Source organism: Chelonia mydas, chromosome 25 (genome assembly GCF_015237465.2).
Source record: "Chelonia mydas isolate rCheMyd1 chromosome 25, rCheMyd1.pri.v2, whole genome shotgun sequence".
In the NCBI taxonomy this organism is placed as follows: domain Eukaryota; kingdom Metazoa; phylum Chordata; order Testudines; family Cheloniidae; genus Chelonia; species Chelonia mydas.
In genome coordinates, this window is record NC_057858.1 from 4,042,467 (window position 1) to 4,060,157 (window position 17,691).

Here is a 17,691-nt window from a genome sequence, read left to right on the forward strand (position 1 = left end):
AGGCCCCTGCATGGGAGATTTATTGACAGTTTTACTTTTGGTGGGCAGCATCAAGGATTTAAGTGTTTGCTTAAATTTTTTATTCAAATTTTCAGTTGTAGGAATTTAGGTGGCAGGGAGGGGATCAGACAAGGTGGAGACCCCAAGAGTTAAAGCTTTACAACTTAAACCTGATAGTCAACTTCTTACGTCAAATATACAAAATAATCCGGGTTTGCTTTCAGACAGTTAATGTCAAGCAGCATTTCTGTCTAAGTTTCCAATATCGATGGACGTATTTGACGGTTTGTGCGTACAGAGATGATATTTATGGTGGTCGACATTTACCGATAAAAATAGACTCCTGCCAAGTCTATGCACAGACAAGCTCATTTAGTCACCAGATCCTTTGCAACACACTAGCAAGGAGCATGCTTGCATCACCTCCCCCTCTCATGGCTGATCCAGAGAGGAGAACCAGCCTACTACTGCTGCCAGCGATTGGAGCTGCCCCATATGCTCAGTGCTGCATTTGAGTCACACCCATTAACCACTGGGGTGGGGACTGTTGCTCTTTGGGACCAGGTTTAAGGAAGGGATGTTCAACCCTCCCGCCCCCGGCCCCAGTGTTACTGCTGCCTGCCAGCTAGCCAGCAAGTCAAGGGTCCCCCGCTGCCCCGCACCTGTTTCAGCTCCTCCATCTCCTGGCCCAGCCTGCCTTCTGAGTTGCTCTTCTCCGACTCCATGCGCTGCAGCTGCTCCTGCAGCTCCCGGATACGCGTCTCCTGTGCCTTGTCCTCCCGCAGCCCCCGCAGCTCGCTGTGCAGCCGCTCCACCTGCTCGCTGTGGGAGGCTCTCAGTGCCGACAGCTGCTCCGAGAGGCTCCGGTTCTCCCTGGCCTGTGGGGGGCAGCAGTCGAGAGCCGTTTCAGGCCTGTGGGGTCCCAGGGGAGGAACTGGGCGATTCCTATCTGAGCATTAAACAGCAGGGAAGTGGGAGGGGGAAATCCAGAGAAGCTGCCTCAGCCTCATCCCACCAGACTGCCCCATCATCCCCTGCAAAGCCAAACAGCTCCCTGGAAGTGAGGTGCTATCCACAGTGCCCAGCAGGGTCAGCCCCAGGACGCTGCTGTGGAAACTGAGGCACAGGAGGAGGAATGACTTTCCCAAGGCCCACCACTTCAGGACTGAGAACAGAACCCAGGAGTCCAGACTCCCAGTTTCCTGCTTTACAGGAAAGACTGGCCTGTATGCCAGGGCTGGTACTTGGGCCTCCCCTTGCCTTGGGCCTGGCCTGCCTGCTCCTTGGCATTGGGCCACCAGGCTCTGCACCGACTGACAGCGGTCTGCTCCCCGTACCACTCCACTGCCCAGCTGACTCCCTGTACATGGTGTGACGTTATTGACATAAGCTGGGACTGTATAGATCATTGTTGCAACCAAAGTCCTGTAGAGGAACCAAATCTTGTATAAAGGGGGTCAAATAAGGTGTCTAAGACAAGGTGATGGTTTGCTGGTTATGATTATGCTGCCTATGTGCGTGTATCATTTTTATAGTTAAAGTTATGAATATTGGCTCTGTGCTGTCTGTATTTCAAATGCTGCTTCTGGGGAACACTCCAGACAAGTTGGTGTCAGCTCTGCCTAGCCTGCTGGATGGCCCACTGAAGGACCATCAGCTGTACAGTGACCCATTGAGAGAAGGCAGACACGCCTGGGGACTCAGCCAGGCGTGCAGGGACCTGCCCATGGACAGAACTCGGAGGTGTTTCCAGGCCAGGTGCTGGACAGCTTGTCTTTGGGACCACATGGCAAGAGACTACAAAGAGCTGCTGAAGCTCCTCCATCTTGTCTTCCTCCAGAGGTATGAAGCAGGATTGAACTTAGCTGCACTGAAGCTTTGCCCCTTCCCAGCTGGGGATGTTCTCCAGAGACTGGATTTGAACCTGCCGTTTATTCCGTCACTGCTGCAAGCCTGAACCAAGAACTTTGCCATTCCTGTGTGTCATTGATTCCACTGAACCAATTCTAGCTCTCATCTCTATTTCTTTCCTTTTATGAATAAATATTTAGATTCTAAAGGACTGGCAACAGTGTGATTTGTGGGTAAGATCTGATTTGTCTATTGACCTGGGTCTGGGGCTTGGTCCTTTGGGATCTAGAGAACCTTTTCATAACCATTTGTCCCCATAACGAGTGGCACTGGTGGAGATACTAAGAAACTGGAGTGTCTAAGGGAATTGCTTGTGTGACTTGTGGTCAGCCAGTGGGGTGAGACCAAAGTCTGCTGTGTCTGGCTGGTTTGGTTTGCCTTAGAGGTGGAAAAACCCCAGCCTTGGGCTGTAACTGCCCTGCTTTAAGCAATTTGCCCTGAATTGGCACTCTCAGTTGGGTCCTGCCAGAACCAGCCTCGTTACACATGGGCTGGGCACTGGCTCTGTCCCTGGAGAGCCCACTGCATGTCAGAGTTCCCCATCTGGCAGAGTCTTCGGGATGGTCGCGCAGTCGAGGTGCCGAGCCCCAAAGCTGGCTAAGCTACCCTGGATCAGCCAGTGCCATTAGGAGTAGCCGCCCTCCTGCACCTCCTCCTTCCTCGGGGGGCAAAATCCCATTCTAGGATGCACCACATCTCAGCAGAACTGTGAACTCCCCTGGGGCCAGCCTTCGTCCGAGTTCCCAGGCCACTGCCCTGCCCCAGCCCGGATGTATTTGGCCCAAGAGCACGCTGGCTTTTCCTAAGTCCCCTTCGCCCCTACATCAGCTTTCCAGGCCACCCCACCCACCCCAGACCAGCGAGATGGGGTTTACCCGCGTAGGCCAGAGACCGTCAGGGATGCAGGCTCGCTTTAAAGAGAAGCTTTCGCGGAAGCCCCTCCCCAGCAGAGAGCAAATAGCAAGACAAGAGGCAGACAGATGGCAGTGCCAACTGCGCCCGCTGGTAAATATCCAGCGACAGAACACGGTGTGCCGGGCACGAGCTGGCACACTGCTGGGCGGGGGCAGACAATAGGCACTGCAAGGAAGTTACACAAGTGGCATCTGCTGGGTTGCACAGGAGAGGGGTGGAGAGAAGAGAGGTTTGAAGACTGCCTCCCAATTCCGCACAGGGGCTTGAGCACGTGGTGCCCCCTAGAGCCACTCAGTCCCTGAGGCACCCCATGAAATACCCAAGAGGAGACCAGAGCAGGGAAAGCCGCTGCCACTCGCAGCCTTCCTCCAGCCCCAGAAAGCCAGCTACTCCATCTGCACAGCCTCGCTCCCCATGCCTTCGCTTTGCGCTCGCTGCCCGAGGGCTGAGCCATAGGAAGTTAGGTGGGTTCAGAACTAGAAATCTGTCCTGAGCCAAGAGGTCCAGGATCCTGCTCTGCCAAGAGAGCCCGATCCAAGTCTCCGGGGACGAGCCGGAAGTCAGATACCACGAGAACCAAATTCTGGCTGCACTAATGGACAGTGCTTCCCAGGAGAAGGGTAGCGTGGCTTTTCCCTCCAGGCACCTTTTCCCGGCACAGAGGGTGTGCTCCAGCAACATTCAGAGATGGATCTGAGATTTTACAGTATCATGAAGGGAGTGAAATGCAGCCACCTCTGGAGTGGAGCATTGCTACTGCTAACAACTCACAGGAACACTGAGTAGGACGAGACTATCCAATGTAGACTGCTAGGGGAACTTCGCAAGGCAGAATGCAGTTCTCCAGGACTCTCACAAACATGCCCGTGAGCAGTCAGCACCTTGGCTTCAAGGCTCATCCCAATAGTAGAGGCCCAGGAATCCCCGTGTAGCTCTGGGGCAGCAGGAGGAGCCGATCCACCCACCTGCTCATCCACTTTGCACTGCAGCTGCATCACTTTGATCTCCATGCCTTTGTTGAGCTGTTTGTAGTGCTCCACCGACCTGGCCTCGAGCCGGAGCCGTCTCAGCTCCCTGCGAGCCCGCATGCGCCGGAAGCAGCACTGCAGATACACCACAGTCCCGCACACCCGAACGTACTTGGTGCGAGCCAGCCAGCCCCTCACCACGCTCTGGATCACAACAGCTTTCTGGCTTGCCACCATCTGGGAAGAGAGCAGACACGAGCAGCCAAGCTTTAGGGCAACACCCATTGCTTTAGGGCGGTAACTCGGCCAGAGCACCAGGCGCCAGCAGCTACGTCCTTGCACAAACTGCGGCCAACATTTCACAAGGGATCCAAGAACACACTAGCTAGGGACAACGCTGCACCCCCTCCCTTGGGCGCCAAGGATGCCTGTGAGAATAGGAGCCCTGCTTAGCGACCACAGGGTTTACGCACATGACACACGGTGGCCCCTGAAGAGGCTTCGGAGCAGACGAGAAGACATTGTTGCAACTATTCTAACCTGCACCTGAGCCTGGGGCAGACAGGTTGCTAGAGACTGGCTGTTTTGATCACCCTGGAGCATGGGAGTGAGACTCTGAGAAAGTTCACACCCTGCTGCCCTCTCCCCTCTGGGTGCTGGAATAATTTTTATAGTGGAGGCGCTCATGATGGAAACCAGATATTTGGTATTACTACTCCAAGACAGTCCCAGAACCATGCCCCCCCCCCCCGACCCCACCCCGCGGAGTGGCCCTGGGAGCAGTTGGCTGGGAGCAGATCCAAACCTGGACTCCAGGAAAAGAACTGAGCCAGGCATCAAAATCCGCCCCCTTTGCCCCCCAGCTCTAATTTGGTTCTGTGGGGTTTCTGCCCTTTACTTCGCAGCCTAGATTGGCCTCCGAGGATGCTCAGGAGACAGGCCAGGCATAGGCACTGACTAACTGTGGGAGCTCCGGAGCTGGAGCACCCATTGGAAAAGCTGTATGGCAGGGGGCAGGAGGCACTTGCGGGGGTGGGAAGAAGCAGAGTGTTGGTGGGGCACACGGGGGGGGGGAGGAGGGTGGGACCTTGGAAAAGGGGGTGGGATGGGGGCAGGGCCACTGGGTGGAGCATCCAGCCGGAAAAAGTGAAAGTCGGCACCTGTGAGGGCCTACACCAGGGCCTGCTCCCCACAGAGAGGCGTGGGTTGCTCCAGTGCGAGCTGCACCGGGCACTGGACCCGTGAGCCAGCGCAGCGACACGGCGAAGATCCCCCCTTGCCTAGGCGTGCCCACCACCTTCGAGATCTGCTGGAACCTGGTCACTCCTGAGGGTAGGGATGGGGTGGCTCCCAACAGGTGAGCTGACCCCACACACCCTGAACAGGCCACCAGGCGCCCCGAGCCGCCCCATACCCCAGGCAGGAGAGTGACACAGCTGCCTGGGGAGTCACAGCACTACCCGCTCACACTGCCTGCGGTTGGGGGTGGGGGGGGGGGGAAGCTGCCCATGGGCACCCCCTCCCCATGCTAGGCCCCACACTCCCTGCACATGCAGGACAAGGAGCTGAGCCAAACAGGTAACTGCTCTACCTTGTGGCAAGAGCCTGCAGCGAGAGAGGGATGAGTCTCTGCTCTACGGGGGTACTAAGCAAGGGGGCTCCCTCCAGATCCCAGGATGTACCTGCCAGCCCCCACCCCTACATTACATGGGGCTCCTGTAACCCCTCAGGACCCCCTTCCCCAAGGGCTGCACCCCCCTCAGCGCTGGGAGCACACCCAGGACGTCACCCTCTGAAGCCGCCGCCACGAGTGGATCCCCAACCCCACGGCTGCGGGCAGGGCTGGTACCTGGCGGTGCAGGCGCCTGGCGAACATGCCGCGGGCGAAGGCCTGGATGGTGACGGCTGCTGCCTGGCTGCGGAGGTACGAGCGCCTGGCCAGAGCCATCTTGAAGTTCTTCTGCAGGACGAGCGCGGCGCTGGTCCTCCTCAGGCCCCTGACGAGCCTGCACAAGGGCAACGGGCACTGGGCACAGGGAGCCAGAGCCCACTGGGGCAGGGCAGCAGAAATTACACTCCCCCCCCGCCCCCCCCAAGAAGGACAGAGCGACCCCCCACAGCACAGTCCCAGAGTCTACCCTAGTCCCTTACAGGCCCCTGCAGCAGAGACCCACCACCAGGTCCTGAGACCAACCCCCCCTGCCTCCCTAGGCTCAGAGCTAGGGCACTGCTCCATTCACCCCCACCCCCAAATGAGACCCAATTGCAGCTGCTGGCCTGGCACCAGCTTCTCCTGGCTCCCGTGTCTCTACTCTGGGATTTTTACAGTTGCTTTTGAAATGCGGCCACCTCTAGGGTAGAGCGTGGCTAGTGCCAGGTCCCCGCCTAGGCCTACACCTGATGTAGCTTTGGGAATGCTGTTTGCCAGCCAGACACTCTGCATCAGCACTCTTAGCTGCTCCGTTCCAGTGGCTGGGTACAGCAACAGGCAAGGGTGTGATGGTGCCCCCCATAAGGCTATATGGAAACATGCTTATGAATGTATATATGACATAACTGGAATATGTTCTATGCTACATATGCCATGTAACATATCTATGTAAAGGTTATGATCTACTGAATCTATTAATCCTATTTGTATGCAGGTATCTTTTTGTATTTGAAGTTATGAATATTGGCCGTGTACTGCCTTGATTTCTAAATAACCTTAGTAGAGCATTTGGTCAGTTCCTGGAGAAAGGAATTCGCAAAGTTAAGTGCCCAATCAAGAAGCACTCAAGGAACAATGCATCTTGGAAGGCTCCAATCTACATAAGAAGTCTTCCTGGAGACAGTCAAGATGCCATGTGGGCAATGGCTTCTGTCTGTAAAAACTGAGTCACGCATGGACAAGTGACTTGCCCAGGTGACTCCAGAACTCCATCTTGGAGCTGGACTTTGCATAGGAGAGAGGAGGGGGGTCTCCACCCACAAGAGAAAGTCTATTTAAGCCCATGGGAAACCCCTCCATTTTGTCTTCAGCTGGCTAAGGAGATAGCCTCTCCACCCCAAAGGATACCTGAAAGAAACTGGAACAAAGGACAGTAACTACAGGGGGTGTGAGTGCTTGCTGGACGCAGACTAGAAGGAGACTAGTCTGTAAAAGAGCTTTCTGGAACTGGTGAGGTTTTTATCTGTATTCAGTTTGATTAGACATAAAAAACTTGCATGTTTTATTTTATTTTGCTTGGTAATTCACTGTGTTCTGTCGGTTACCACTTGGAATCCCTTAAATCCTACTTTCTGTATTTAATAAAATCACTTTTTACTTATTATTAACCCAGAGTATGTATTAATATTTGGGGGGAGGGGCAAAACAGCTGTGCATCTCTTTCTATTGGTGTTAGAGGGCGAACAATGTATGAGTTTACCCTGTATAAGCTTTATACAGGGTAAAACGGATTTATTTGGGGTTTGGGCCCCTTTGGGAGTTGGGCATCTGAGTGTTGAAGACAGGCACACTTCTGTAAGCTGCTTTCAGTTAAACCTACAGCTGTTAGGGGACGTGGTTCAGGCCTGGGTCTGGGTTTGCAGCAGGCTACGGGGTCTGGCTCAAGCCAGGCAGGGCACTGGAGTCCTAAGCTGACTGGGCAAGAAAGCAGGAGCAGTCTTGGCACATCAGGTGGCAGCTCCAAGGGGGTTTCTGTGACCCAACCCATCACAGAGGGTGCCCAGAAATGGGTCTCCAGTGGCCAAGTGATGCCAAGGCAGAGCCACATCAAGGCCTGGCTCAACCTGCCAGATGTGGGCAGCGTTTGCAGGGCATCACCTCTCACCTCCGGGCCAAGAAGCCCCGGGAAAATCGCTGGAGGCAGATGGCTGCAGCTCGCATACGCAAGAAGCGTCTCCTCCCCAGCCAGCAACGAAAGCTCTTCTGAATGAAGACACAGGCTGCTCTCAGCCTCCTGCCACGCAGCTCCTCCAGGAAGGCCACCTGGCCAGCACGGAAGAAGATCTTGCCCTTCCCGCACTGGTATTTGCTGGGGTCCTGTAGGAAGAGAACAGTGAGATCCACGACCAGGCAAGTACAACTGGGCGGAGCGAACTCAGACGTGGGTGCTCCATGCTGCAGGCTTGGATAGCAGCAGTGCTGTGCGGGCCCTTCTGGGCACCAGGGCCTGGCTGGACAGACCCTCCTCCCACAGCTGACAGTGGGGCGGGGGAGGGGCTGCAGCATCCAGATCATCCCAGGGAGAGGGGGTATTAACCCTTTAGACACCTAACGCTCCCTCCAACTGCAGCGCTCCCGGCACCGAGCTGCACAGCCAGGAGGTATCACTGGGACGTGGGTCCCCAGAGGGTAAGCCGCCTGTCCCGGGTCAGATGGGCAGAGCTAGGGACCGAATCCTAGTGCTCCCCAGATGGTCTCCGGCCTGGGCGGAAAGGAAGCCGCAGCATGGAGAGACCGGCACAGGCCTCTGCCTGCCCAGAGAACGGGGACCCTCCACTTGGCCATGGGACCAGCCTAATGCCGGCTTAGCACAGTCCAGTCAGCGCCAGCTGGCAGCAGCTCACCCGGCCTACATGGCCCGCCCGTTGACTCAGATGCCCAGGACTGTTTGGGAAAAAAACCCCGGAGGATGTCAGCCAAAATCCTCAATATTCCAGTTTGGAAAGGCTGCTGCAATGCCTCCTGGGAGTTTAGTTCAGGGGCTTCTCGTGCCCCTTCTCTACGGCAGAGGCTCCCAAATGTTGCTCACTGTGGACCCCCTTTCCCGATCTGCCAGCTGCCCATGTCCCCACACCCTTCTCACCACAGATCCTGTGCGCTCTTCACACTGCCTGGCTTTGGCCGTCGGCCCAGGTTTCACGGTTACGTACAGATCTAGTTATAGGCACAGTGTGTACGACCAAAAAACCCAACTAAGTTTGAGCTCAGTTAGACCGGACAGGTGCTGGGCAACTGAACCTGCGTTGTACAGTGATTGGAGGGGAGGGATCTGTACGTCAGCATCACCCTGTACCTGTTCTCATTGGTACATCTTGTGTAAAATACGGTAGCTAATTTAAGTCAAGAAATTCCCAGTTTTAAAGCTTCGTCTGAGTAGCCTATTAGGCAAATGCAATGAATCAAATAAAATCCACTGTTATGCAATTACTCCCACATGCCCCCCAGAGAGGCCTCGTGTACCCCCAGGGGCGCATGTCCCACAGTTATGGAGCAGGGGTTCCCAGAGGCAGGCTCCATGGCCAGAGGCTCCTAGGACGAGCTGCTCGCCAGGAAGGCAGACTGGTGCATGGAGGAGAGGCAGCCCGCCCGGGGAGCCAGGCACACGAGAGATCCGGACCACCCCTCCCACCGGGCAATGCAGCGCCGTCTCCACAGGGAAGTTGGTGGCTTTCAGCAGAGTCGACGTTGCCCACGGGAGCGAGTTGCGTTTGGCAGAGGGCTCTGGGCCAGGCGCCCTTCTGCCAGTCTCTAGGACGCCGTGGTAGCAGAGGGACACTGGGCAGGCTAGTCCCGCTATTGAGAGGAGACAGACGCTGCAGCACCCGCAGGCAGTGATGCCTGGCCCCAGACACCTACCGCCAGAGGCTACGGCACAATCCAGATGGACTTGGCCCACGTGTTTCCTGCAATAGTGACCTCATTGCTAGGAGGGAAGGAAGGGCCCATCAAGCGCACACGGCCGGGTGCACCAGCAGGCAGCTCCCCTCAGGGCACGGAGGAGCGGCACGAAAGGCTGGGTGCAGTAGCAGCGAGGGCCTTGGAGCCTAGAATTTAATCCCCTGCTGCCCCATTCAGGGTCCTCTCCCCCGGGACAGCAACCCACAGGGCTCTTACCTTGAGCAGCCTCTTGAGGACAAGCTGGCAGGTCTGCCGCTCATCACCGCCCATCAGCTCCTCCGGGCGCATCAGAGCCCGGTACCTGCTGGAGAACTCCACGTACGTCCACCTGCGGAGGGGACAGAGGCCAGAGCCAACAGGGAGAGTTGGAGCACGCCAGGGACTCCAGTGCCCCAGCAGAGGGGAGGGCAGGCAGGAAACTCCTGGCTTGGCCGTACCTGGATGGATAGCCAGAGGCGCTGATCTGAATGGTTTCCAGGACCCCGCAGGCTCTCAGCTGCTCGACTGCTCGCTTGGCGTCAAACCTAGAGCAGAGAGAGAGTCAGCGCCCTCCGAGCGAGGGTTCCTCAGGGCACATGGCAGGTTCGGATCTGCCCTGCCGCCCTCCCGCCCTCAGCCCAGGCCTGGGCCGGCCACCTCCTTGCTGACTGTTCGTGGTGCAGCCGGCTGCAGAGGCGCCAAGGGGAACGAGGCAGCTGGGTTGCAGCTCCCAATCCGGCTGCACAGCTGCTCGGGACAGCAAGGGAAGTCGCCCGACTCTGCACTGGACCAACGAGGCGGCCAACTTTGCTACTCCAGAGCCGGAACACACTGCTGCTAGTCTCACAAGAGCTCCTTGGTGATGCAGGTTCCCCAGACAGCAGCTCTGGCTGGAGTCTCCCCCGCCCCACCGCAGAGCTGCCAGGCACTCACTCGAAGGGCCGCTTGCGGTCGTTGGGTGTGATGCAGCGTACGTAGTGGGGTGCGGTGCTGCTCAGGGTCTCCATGAGCTTGTGCAGCGATGCTTTGAACTGCAGGGGACAGAGCGAGGTGGCTTAGGTCTGGGTGTGGATGCAGTGCCCCAGAGGGGAGCCAGGGCTCCCGAGCAGGCTCGGACCTTGTCCTCAGCAGAGCGAAGAGGCTTCTGGATTCCCTGGGGAGGGTTGGGGGCCCACCAGAGCTGCATTTCCCACTGCCCTTCATGGGCACAGGCAAGGGGCCTGGCAGTGGGTGGGCAGCAGAGAGCACCAGGACCCATTGTCCTACGCTGAAGGCTGGTCCAAGGGAGGAGCGGAACCCCTGCATGCAGCCCCTGGATACCCAGCTGCCCCTTTCCAGGCCACCTTCTCACCTGGCAGCACTATTTGGGGCTTTGGGTGCTGATAAGCCTCCGAGCAGCCTGGAACCAGAGTCCCCAGCCCACCAAGCCTGTGGGTCTGCAGCTAAACTTGGCAGCTCAGGCGAGCCCCAGCATGCGGCAGAGTCTGAGAACGTCTGAGTGCTTGGGCCCATCTCTCCCCACCACCCAGCAAGAGTGTTTGGAGCATCTCACTGCCGGGGCACAGATCCCTCCCCTGGGAGTCAAAGGCCCCGACTACCAGCTGTGCTGAGCACCTGCTGGCCTCTGGGGACAGCAGGATTTGTAGGGGCTCAGCACCTCTCAGGGAGAGCCAGCCCAGGAACGTTTCCTGGCAGTGGAGGAGGAATCTGTTCAGCACGATGAGAAGCCGGGAGGGGTTTGCACAGGGGTGGATGCTCGATGCAGCGTTAAAAGGGGGCAGTGACATGGGGAGGGCATAGGACACGCCAGCCCCGCTGCGTACCTGGGTGGAGATGGGTTTCCTGTGCTCCTTGTCAGTAGCTGGCAGAGACCTCCTGCCAGGGCGGACGGTCACCCTGGACCCATGCGACCTGCGGGAGGGAAGGGCGATGTTGCCGTCCCCCTCCTCCGGGAAGAGCTCGGCCAGCAGCGCAGACTGGGTGGGGAGACATCAGAAGGATCAGAGCCAGCCGCAGGCCATGAGTGACACCTACTGGCCGGCAGCAGCAGACAGCCAGCAACCCCGAGCCCTATTGCAAGTGCCAGCCCCACGGCTCCCAGACCGGCTGTAGCACTGTGGGGAGCCACAGAGCCAGCTGCATGAGAACTGCAGGCCCTGCAGCAGGATGCAGCCCTCCCCACAGCTGTACCAGTGCCACTCACGGGCGTCGCTCTGCACCAGCTGGGGCGTGGGGCAAAGAGTCTGACCCGCACAGGGCCCTGCTGAGCCACGGGCAGCATGGATCTGAGCCTGGGGTCAGTATAGAGCACGACAGGCACCAGCCCAGCCTCTGGGTGTCCCCGGGTTAGGAGCAGCTCATCCCTGCTCCCAGTCAGGATAAGCAGCAGCCACAGCCCAGAGTCCCCCGCCCATTGCAATGCACCCTAGGGCTGCGGCCCCTCCATGTCGTGTGATGAAACCTGCAGGAAAACGTCCAGCCGGAACTGGCAACCTGCAGGCTCAGCCACCAGTCCCTGGGAGCACCCGCAGCAGAGGGAGAGTGGCCTGTGACTCCTACCCCGTGGGACCACTTACCTTCTGCAGATCCACGGGATGGCAACGAGGGGGTGGCGGGGGAGAGAAATGACAAACTGATTAGCTTAACAGCAGCGTCACTGTTGCTTTGTCTGCCGGCCTCCCCCCCCCCCGCCCCCAGCCCAGGTTAACAGCTCCCAGAGTCTAGCACCCCGCATTGCAACAGTGGCCTGGAGCCCCAGCACAGCAGTGAGGGAGTCTCCCCGCCCCCCGCCGAGCTTCCCATTCCCAGCCAGCAGCTCTGCTGGTGAGGCCTGGCCTGTTGGGCTCGCACAGGCCATTCCCATCCCAGGGGGGTCTAGCCAGGCAGCTGCTTTACAGGTCAGTTTGCAAAGCATGGTTTATTTTTGGGCCCCCCCACCAAGAGAAATAGAGGTCTGGCTCCCCCTGGTGGAGGTGAGTCTTCATTTTCTGACCCACCCACAGCTGAGTCTGCACCAAGCCTTTGCAGCAGCAGCTCACAGCAGCAGAGAAGGGGGCCTGACAACTCAGGGCATCATGGACGGGACACGACCGGACCCCAGTTAGTCGTTTCCTACATCGCTCCCCTGGCATCTGGCCTCTGCACCACAGCTCTCATCACCCCCCCTCCCCCCACACACCCCCCCCCCATGGAGTGAGGGCTCAGGGTGGGTGCAGCTTTTGTCCTTATGGCAGGACATGTGGGTCCCCACCTTGGCACCCAGTGAGGACACTGTGCCCCCCCAGGTCAATTGTGCTGGCAAGATCTTTTTGTTTGCAAATTTGAATACTAGGGCTCCCCTGCCACTCCAGGTTTGCTTGTGGGGGGGCGGGGGGGAGGTGCGCACGCAGGTTTGCCAGGGCACTTCTCCCCAAGGTGCCAGCACTGCTCCTTCTGACCCACATGACGATCCCCATCCCGGCACAGGATGGGGATGAACTTCAGATGACACCCGCCTACCACCTTCCTCTGTGCAGTCTGCTGCCAAGCGCCCCGCCCCCACCCCGCTGGGAGGTCCATGGGCTCACCTTGCTGGCTCGGAGGAGCCCGATCAGCTCTGCATGGACAGTGTCTTGGTTCTTCTCCAGGAACCCACTGCACTGATACTCCACCTGTGGGTAAACAGGGCATGCAGGAGGCCTCATCAGCTCCAGGCTGACAGCCTCAGGGTCTCCTGGGACAATTCAGAGCCCAGAGGTCTCCAGAACAGAGGTACTGGGGGTGGGGGAAATCAAAGCCAAGGGGAGCTGGGTGCCTAAAGCCCTTGGGCCTTTGAGAAGCCCCAGCCCGTTTGTACCAGTGCTGTCCTACAGGGAATGGTTCGGGGTGGATGGGAGTTCGACTGCTTGTTACACAGGAGGGGTGGTGAAGAATTTCGCCAAAATAGGTGTTTTTAAAAAAAGCAGACGGCCCTCGCAGAGCCAGGTCCAGCCCTCAGCAAGGTGAGCCCTGGTGTCATTCCCAAATGCTGGCTGCAGCTGGAATTCTCTGTTTAACCCATGCAGACAAAACACCCCCACCCCACCCCTGCCCAGGCCAGACAGAAGTGTCAGGCTGGAAGGGGCCTCAGGAGTGGTCTAATCCAGCCCCTGCTCACAGCACCCCCTCCAAAGGGACTAGAGCCCCATGCCCCAGCACAGACTGCTCGGGGTCCCAATGGCCTCTGGGAGTCGGAGGCTCAAAGCTCACCAGCCTGCCTGGGATGCTCTAACTAACAAACCCAGAGGGGCTGGAAGCTCTCTCAGAGTGGCAGCTGGTGCTGTGGATGCTCCCAGTGGGTGCCAGCTAGGGTGGGGGGGGGGGGTCTCCTGGTATTCAGGCAGTGCCACTTGCAGCCACACCCCAACATCAGTGGAGAGACCGTCTCTAGACGCTGGATTCTCCAGAGAGGTCTAGTTTGATCTGTACCAGCTGGGCCAGGCCAGGCCAGTCATTCACCAGCAGTTCCCCCCTCTGCAGAAATGCTGTGCCTTTTATCTCGCTTCTTCTCCCAGCAGGCCTTGCGCTGAGCCTACAAGTCACCTGATCTCTAGGAACTACGAGTCCCAGGATCCCTTGCACTGTGCAAGGCAGAACAGCGAGCTTGTTTCACGCTGCTACAGATGTGTATTTAGGCACATGACCCCTCCAGCATATCCCAGCCAGAGCTCAGACTCCAGCCACTGGCTGGCTTCTAACTGAGCCTGCTTTGTTTTCAGTCCCATCACCATTCCAGGAGCCCACTCAGCCCTGGAGCGAGGGGCAGGAGGGGGCCAGCTGCAGAGCCACTGGGCCCTGGCGCACAGGGAGGTGACTTTCGCCTGCAGCCAGCCTCCTGGGCACCCAGCCCCAGTGGAGCGCGGACAGGAGCAGGCGGGCACCGCAGTGACATTGCGGCAGCATGAGCTTTGCAGCTGAAGTCCAGTCCCACCTGCTTTGGGAGAGCCCCACTTCTCCCAACGGGCGCCACAAGGAGTCCAGTGGGGTTATACGACAGCATTGGTTTGGGAGAGAAAGCTTCAGTGTTCAGAGTGTCTGGATTTCTCCAAGACAGACTTCCCAGCCAGCTCTATTCTCACCCCAGCTCAGACAGACCCTAACTTGGGCAAGTCTCAGCCTCTCCTATAGGCCAGTGGCCCCCCCACCCACCTGTGCCCTGGGGACCTTGCCCCCACCCCTGGGCCCTCTTACCTTGCCTGCGAAGTGGTGGACAATGAAGGCATCTGTGGACATCTTGGGCTTCTGGAAGTGGGGGCTGTGGTGAAGGTGCCTATCATAGAGCTTCTGAGCCCAGCTCACGTCGCTGCCGTTGGGCATCTGGAAGGCAGAGAAGGCGAGTCAGACAGCAGGAGGCCTGGGGAACAGGACGCACTCTGTTGCCCCCATGTAGGCAGCCACCTGCAGCTAGGGATTTAGACTACTTGATTCCAAGGCCAGATGGGACCACTGCAATCCGGGCTGACCTCCTGTACGAGCCAGGCCAGAGAGCTATCCCCAAAATCATTCCTAGAGCCCATCTCAGAAACACCATCCCGTCTTCATTTAGTCAGTCATCAGCAGCAATGGAGAATCCACCACGAGCCTTGGTAAATTGTTCCAACCACTACTCTGGCTGTCAAAAATGTATGCCCTTCCTCCACTGAAAGGGCACTTTGTCTAGCTTCAATTTCCAGCCATTGGATTATGTAAGACCTTTCCCTGCTAGAGTGCAGAGCCCATTATTAAATACTTGTTCCCCACACAGCTTCAGATAGTCAAGTCACCCCTTAACTTTCTCTTTGTTAAGGTAACTAGATTGAGCTCCTCGTGGCTCTCACTGTCAGCCAGATTTTCCTTTGATCAGTTTCCTGGCTTTTCTCCGAACCCCCTCCAATTTAGAAGCTGTAAGCTATTCCCCCCGCAGGGTTTTTGTTTGAGAACAGGTTGTCTCAGGCCTAGGACAAGAGACTGTCCCATTACACAGGCTGGAAAGAGCGCGCTGGACCCTCATGCCCCCCTCCCCCAAGCTGGCATCGCCCACAGATGCGCTGCTGGCCTCCCGGTAAAGCAGGAAGGACGCTCACCTTGCACTCCTCATTCAGCAGGTCCAGAATGCCCAGCTTGGCCTCGATGAGGTCGATGCAAGGCTGGTTGTCGTAGAAGTCGATGAAGGTCCAGGGGATCTCCTCCTTCATGTATTCCTCCTGCTCCAGCTTAAAGACATGCTACGGGGGAGGGGTGGGAACGGGATCAGAGCTCTTCATAGAATATCAGGGACCTCAGGAGGTCATCTAGTCCAACCCCCTGCTCAAAGCAGGGCCAATCCCCAATTTTTGCCCCAGATCCCTAAATGGCCCCCTCAAGGATTGAACTCACAACCCTGGGTTTAGCAGGCCAAAGGTCAAACCACTGAGCTATCCGCACAGGGTTGGGAGAACAGTAGCCAGAGTTTGGTCTAGGTTTCAGTGGACCCTGCACTGTTGCCTGACGGTGCCAAGCCAGCGGGCCAGCCCTTCTGCCTGGGAAGCTGCTTGGAGATGCAAACCACAAGGGCCCTTCTGGCCATGCCACACAGACCTTAAGTGACCACAAGCTGCAGGGAGGGGAGAATCGGGCCCTAGGCTGCCTGCTATGGTAGTTTGCCTCCAGCAGCTTTGCACAACCCTGCCAGGACAGGACTGGGATTCGGGGAACTATTGTAAGGGCCACTCAGGTGTTGAATCACCACAACAGCATTCTGCATGGGGGCGGGTCCCTACCTTCCCAGCGGGACCCTGCTCCATTTTCTCTGGTCATAGCCCTTACTCTGCAGGGGGAGCACTCCAAGCCGAGAGCCCCCTGCAGGGCTGTTCAGAGGATTCTGTTCCACAATGGAATCAGGTGCCCAATTCCCCTGGGCTCTTTTGACATTTCCAGCCCTCCAGGCTAACCAGCACCCAGCACGCTAGACAAGCACAGCCCAGAGACTGACCTCCAACAGAGACCAGACTAGCAAATACCCCAGAGCCAGTAGTAGTGACATCAGCTGAACCCCCAGCCCTGGGGCAAATGTGGCATTCACTCTCCAAACAAGCAGAAGCCTCGTGAGCCAAGGGAACATCAGACAGGGACAAGATCAGTTTACACTTTTTTGCAGCACACTATTTAGTGGTTTCGTGTCTCTTAGCAGCTCTGTATCATTAGCAGAGTCAGCAGGGGACAGATACCGTTTGGCAGGAAGTTCCCCTGATTTTCAAACTCTGTTCAGACGTGGAATGAAGATTTTAAAAAGTTTTCAACAAAATGAAACTAAGAAAGTTGTTTTGATTTGATCAATTTGTTCCAATTTTGACTATTAGCTTTTTTATTATGATTAAAGTCTTTGTATAAACGGAGTTGTGTTTCAAGAAAAAACGAGCCTGTTCCTAAAATGTCCAATTGGGACACTGACCGAAATGGTGTCAAAACTGACCCTTTGGAAAAACAAAATATTTTTGTTGGAAAATTGAAACCAAAAAAGTTCCCAGCCAGCTCCAGACATGAGGGGTTTGTGGGGAACACAGAGCTCCAGCCCTACCAGCAACTCCGGTGCCAACGGCAGACTGTTCTCTGGTGAACGCTTTAACAGCTGCCCAGGGACTTCCGAGCACGGTTACAGACACAGCCTCACTGGTCTCCGCACTAAGGCGCCAGGCCCGGAATTCAATATGCAGGTGTCAAACTCAGTTGAACTAGCAAGAAACCATCAGCTCTTAAGAGCCATCTCGGGCAGTCTTTCAAGGCTCCCCTAGGGCGTGGAGGTGGAGGGGTGTTCGCAATTGCTACCACACCCACAGCATGCTGCCCGCTGCTCTTTGAGAGCAGCCGGAGGACACCAGGCTTGGGACAGAGCAGCGAGGGGAGAACAGACTTTCAGGTACCCAGTGACCTTCCCCAGCTAGTTCAGTTGTTAGTTTTACCGTAGCACCCAGGAGCCCCAGTCGTGGACCCGGGCCCCACTGCGCTAGGCGCTGTACAGACGCCAGACCCCCTGCAAGGGTTCGGGAGCCCGGCAGGAGCGGGGGCAGCACTGACCAGGTTGAAGTGCTGCTGCAGCTTCTCGTTGGCATAGTTGATGCAGAACTGCTCGAAGCTGTTTACTGGGAACGTCTCGAACCTGGGGGAGAGACGGGGTGGGGGTGGGGGTGAGGACGATGACAGGGGAGCTGACAGGGTCTCTCCAAGGGTTTGTGCTTTTAAACAAAGGAGGAGAATTAGTGGGGGAAATAAATCCAGCTGAGTTTAGTGCTGGAGCAAAGAGGATCCCTGGGCCTTACACACTCCTCTCCATCCCAT

At 57.2% G+C, this 17,691-nt stretch overlaps 1 protein-coding gene across 6 annotated transcripts in view; it reads right to left on the minus strand.

Moving 5' to 3' along the window:
• The window catches only part of LOC102942335 (unconventional myosin-Vb), a 67,509-nt gene that overhangs the window by 19,459 nt on the left and 30,359 nt on the right, over positions 1–17,691 (minus strand). For all 6 annotated transcript variants that reach the window (XM_043536140.1, XM_043536138.1, XM_037885955.2 and 3 more), the window contains exons 11-23: positions 17,431–17,512; positions 15,462–15,602; positions 14,590–14,715; positions 12,948–13,031; positions 11,958–11,960; positions 11,205–11,357; positions 10,315–10,412; positions 9,840–9,926; positions 9,619–9,730; positions 7,610–7,821; positions 5,644–5,800; positions 3,792–4,031; positions 663–878 (exon numbers count right to left, since the gene is read on the minus strand). In XM_043536140.1, the coding sequence (XP_043392075.1) occupies positions 663–878; positions 3,792–4,031; positions 5,644–5,800; positions 7,610–7,821; positions 9,619–9,730; positions 9,840–9,926; positions 10,315–10,412; positions 11,205–11,357; positions 11,958–11,960; positions 12,948–13,031; positions 14,590–14,715; positions 15,462–15,602; positions 17,431–17,512 (1,711 nt within the window). The remainder of the gene's footprint in view (positions 1–662; positions 879–3,791; positions 4,032–5,643; positions 5,801–7,609; positions 7,822–9,618; positions 9,731–9,839; positions 9,927–10,314; positions 10,413–11,204; positions 11,358–11,957; positions 11,961–12,947; positions 13,032–14,589; positions 14,716–15,461; positions 15,603–17,430; positions 17,513–17,691) is intronic.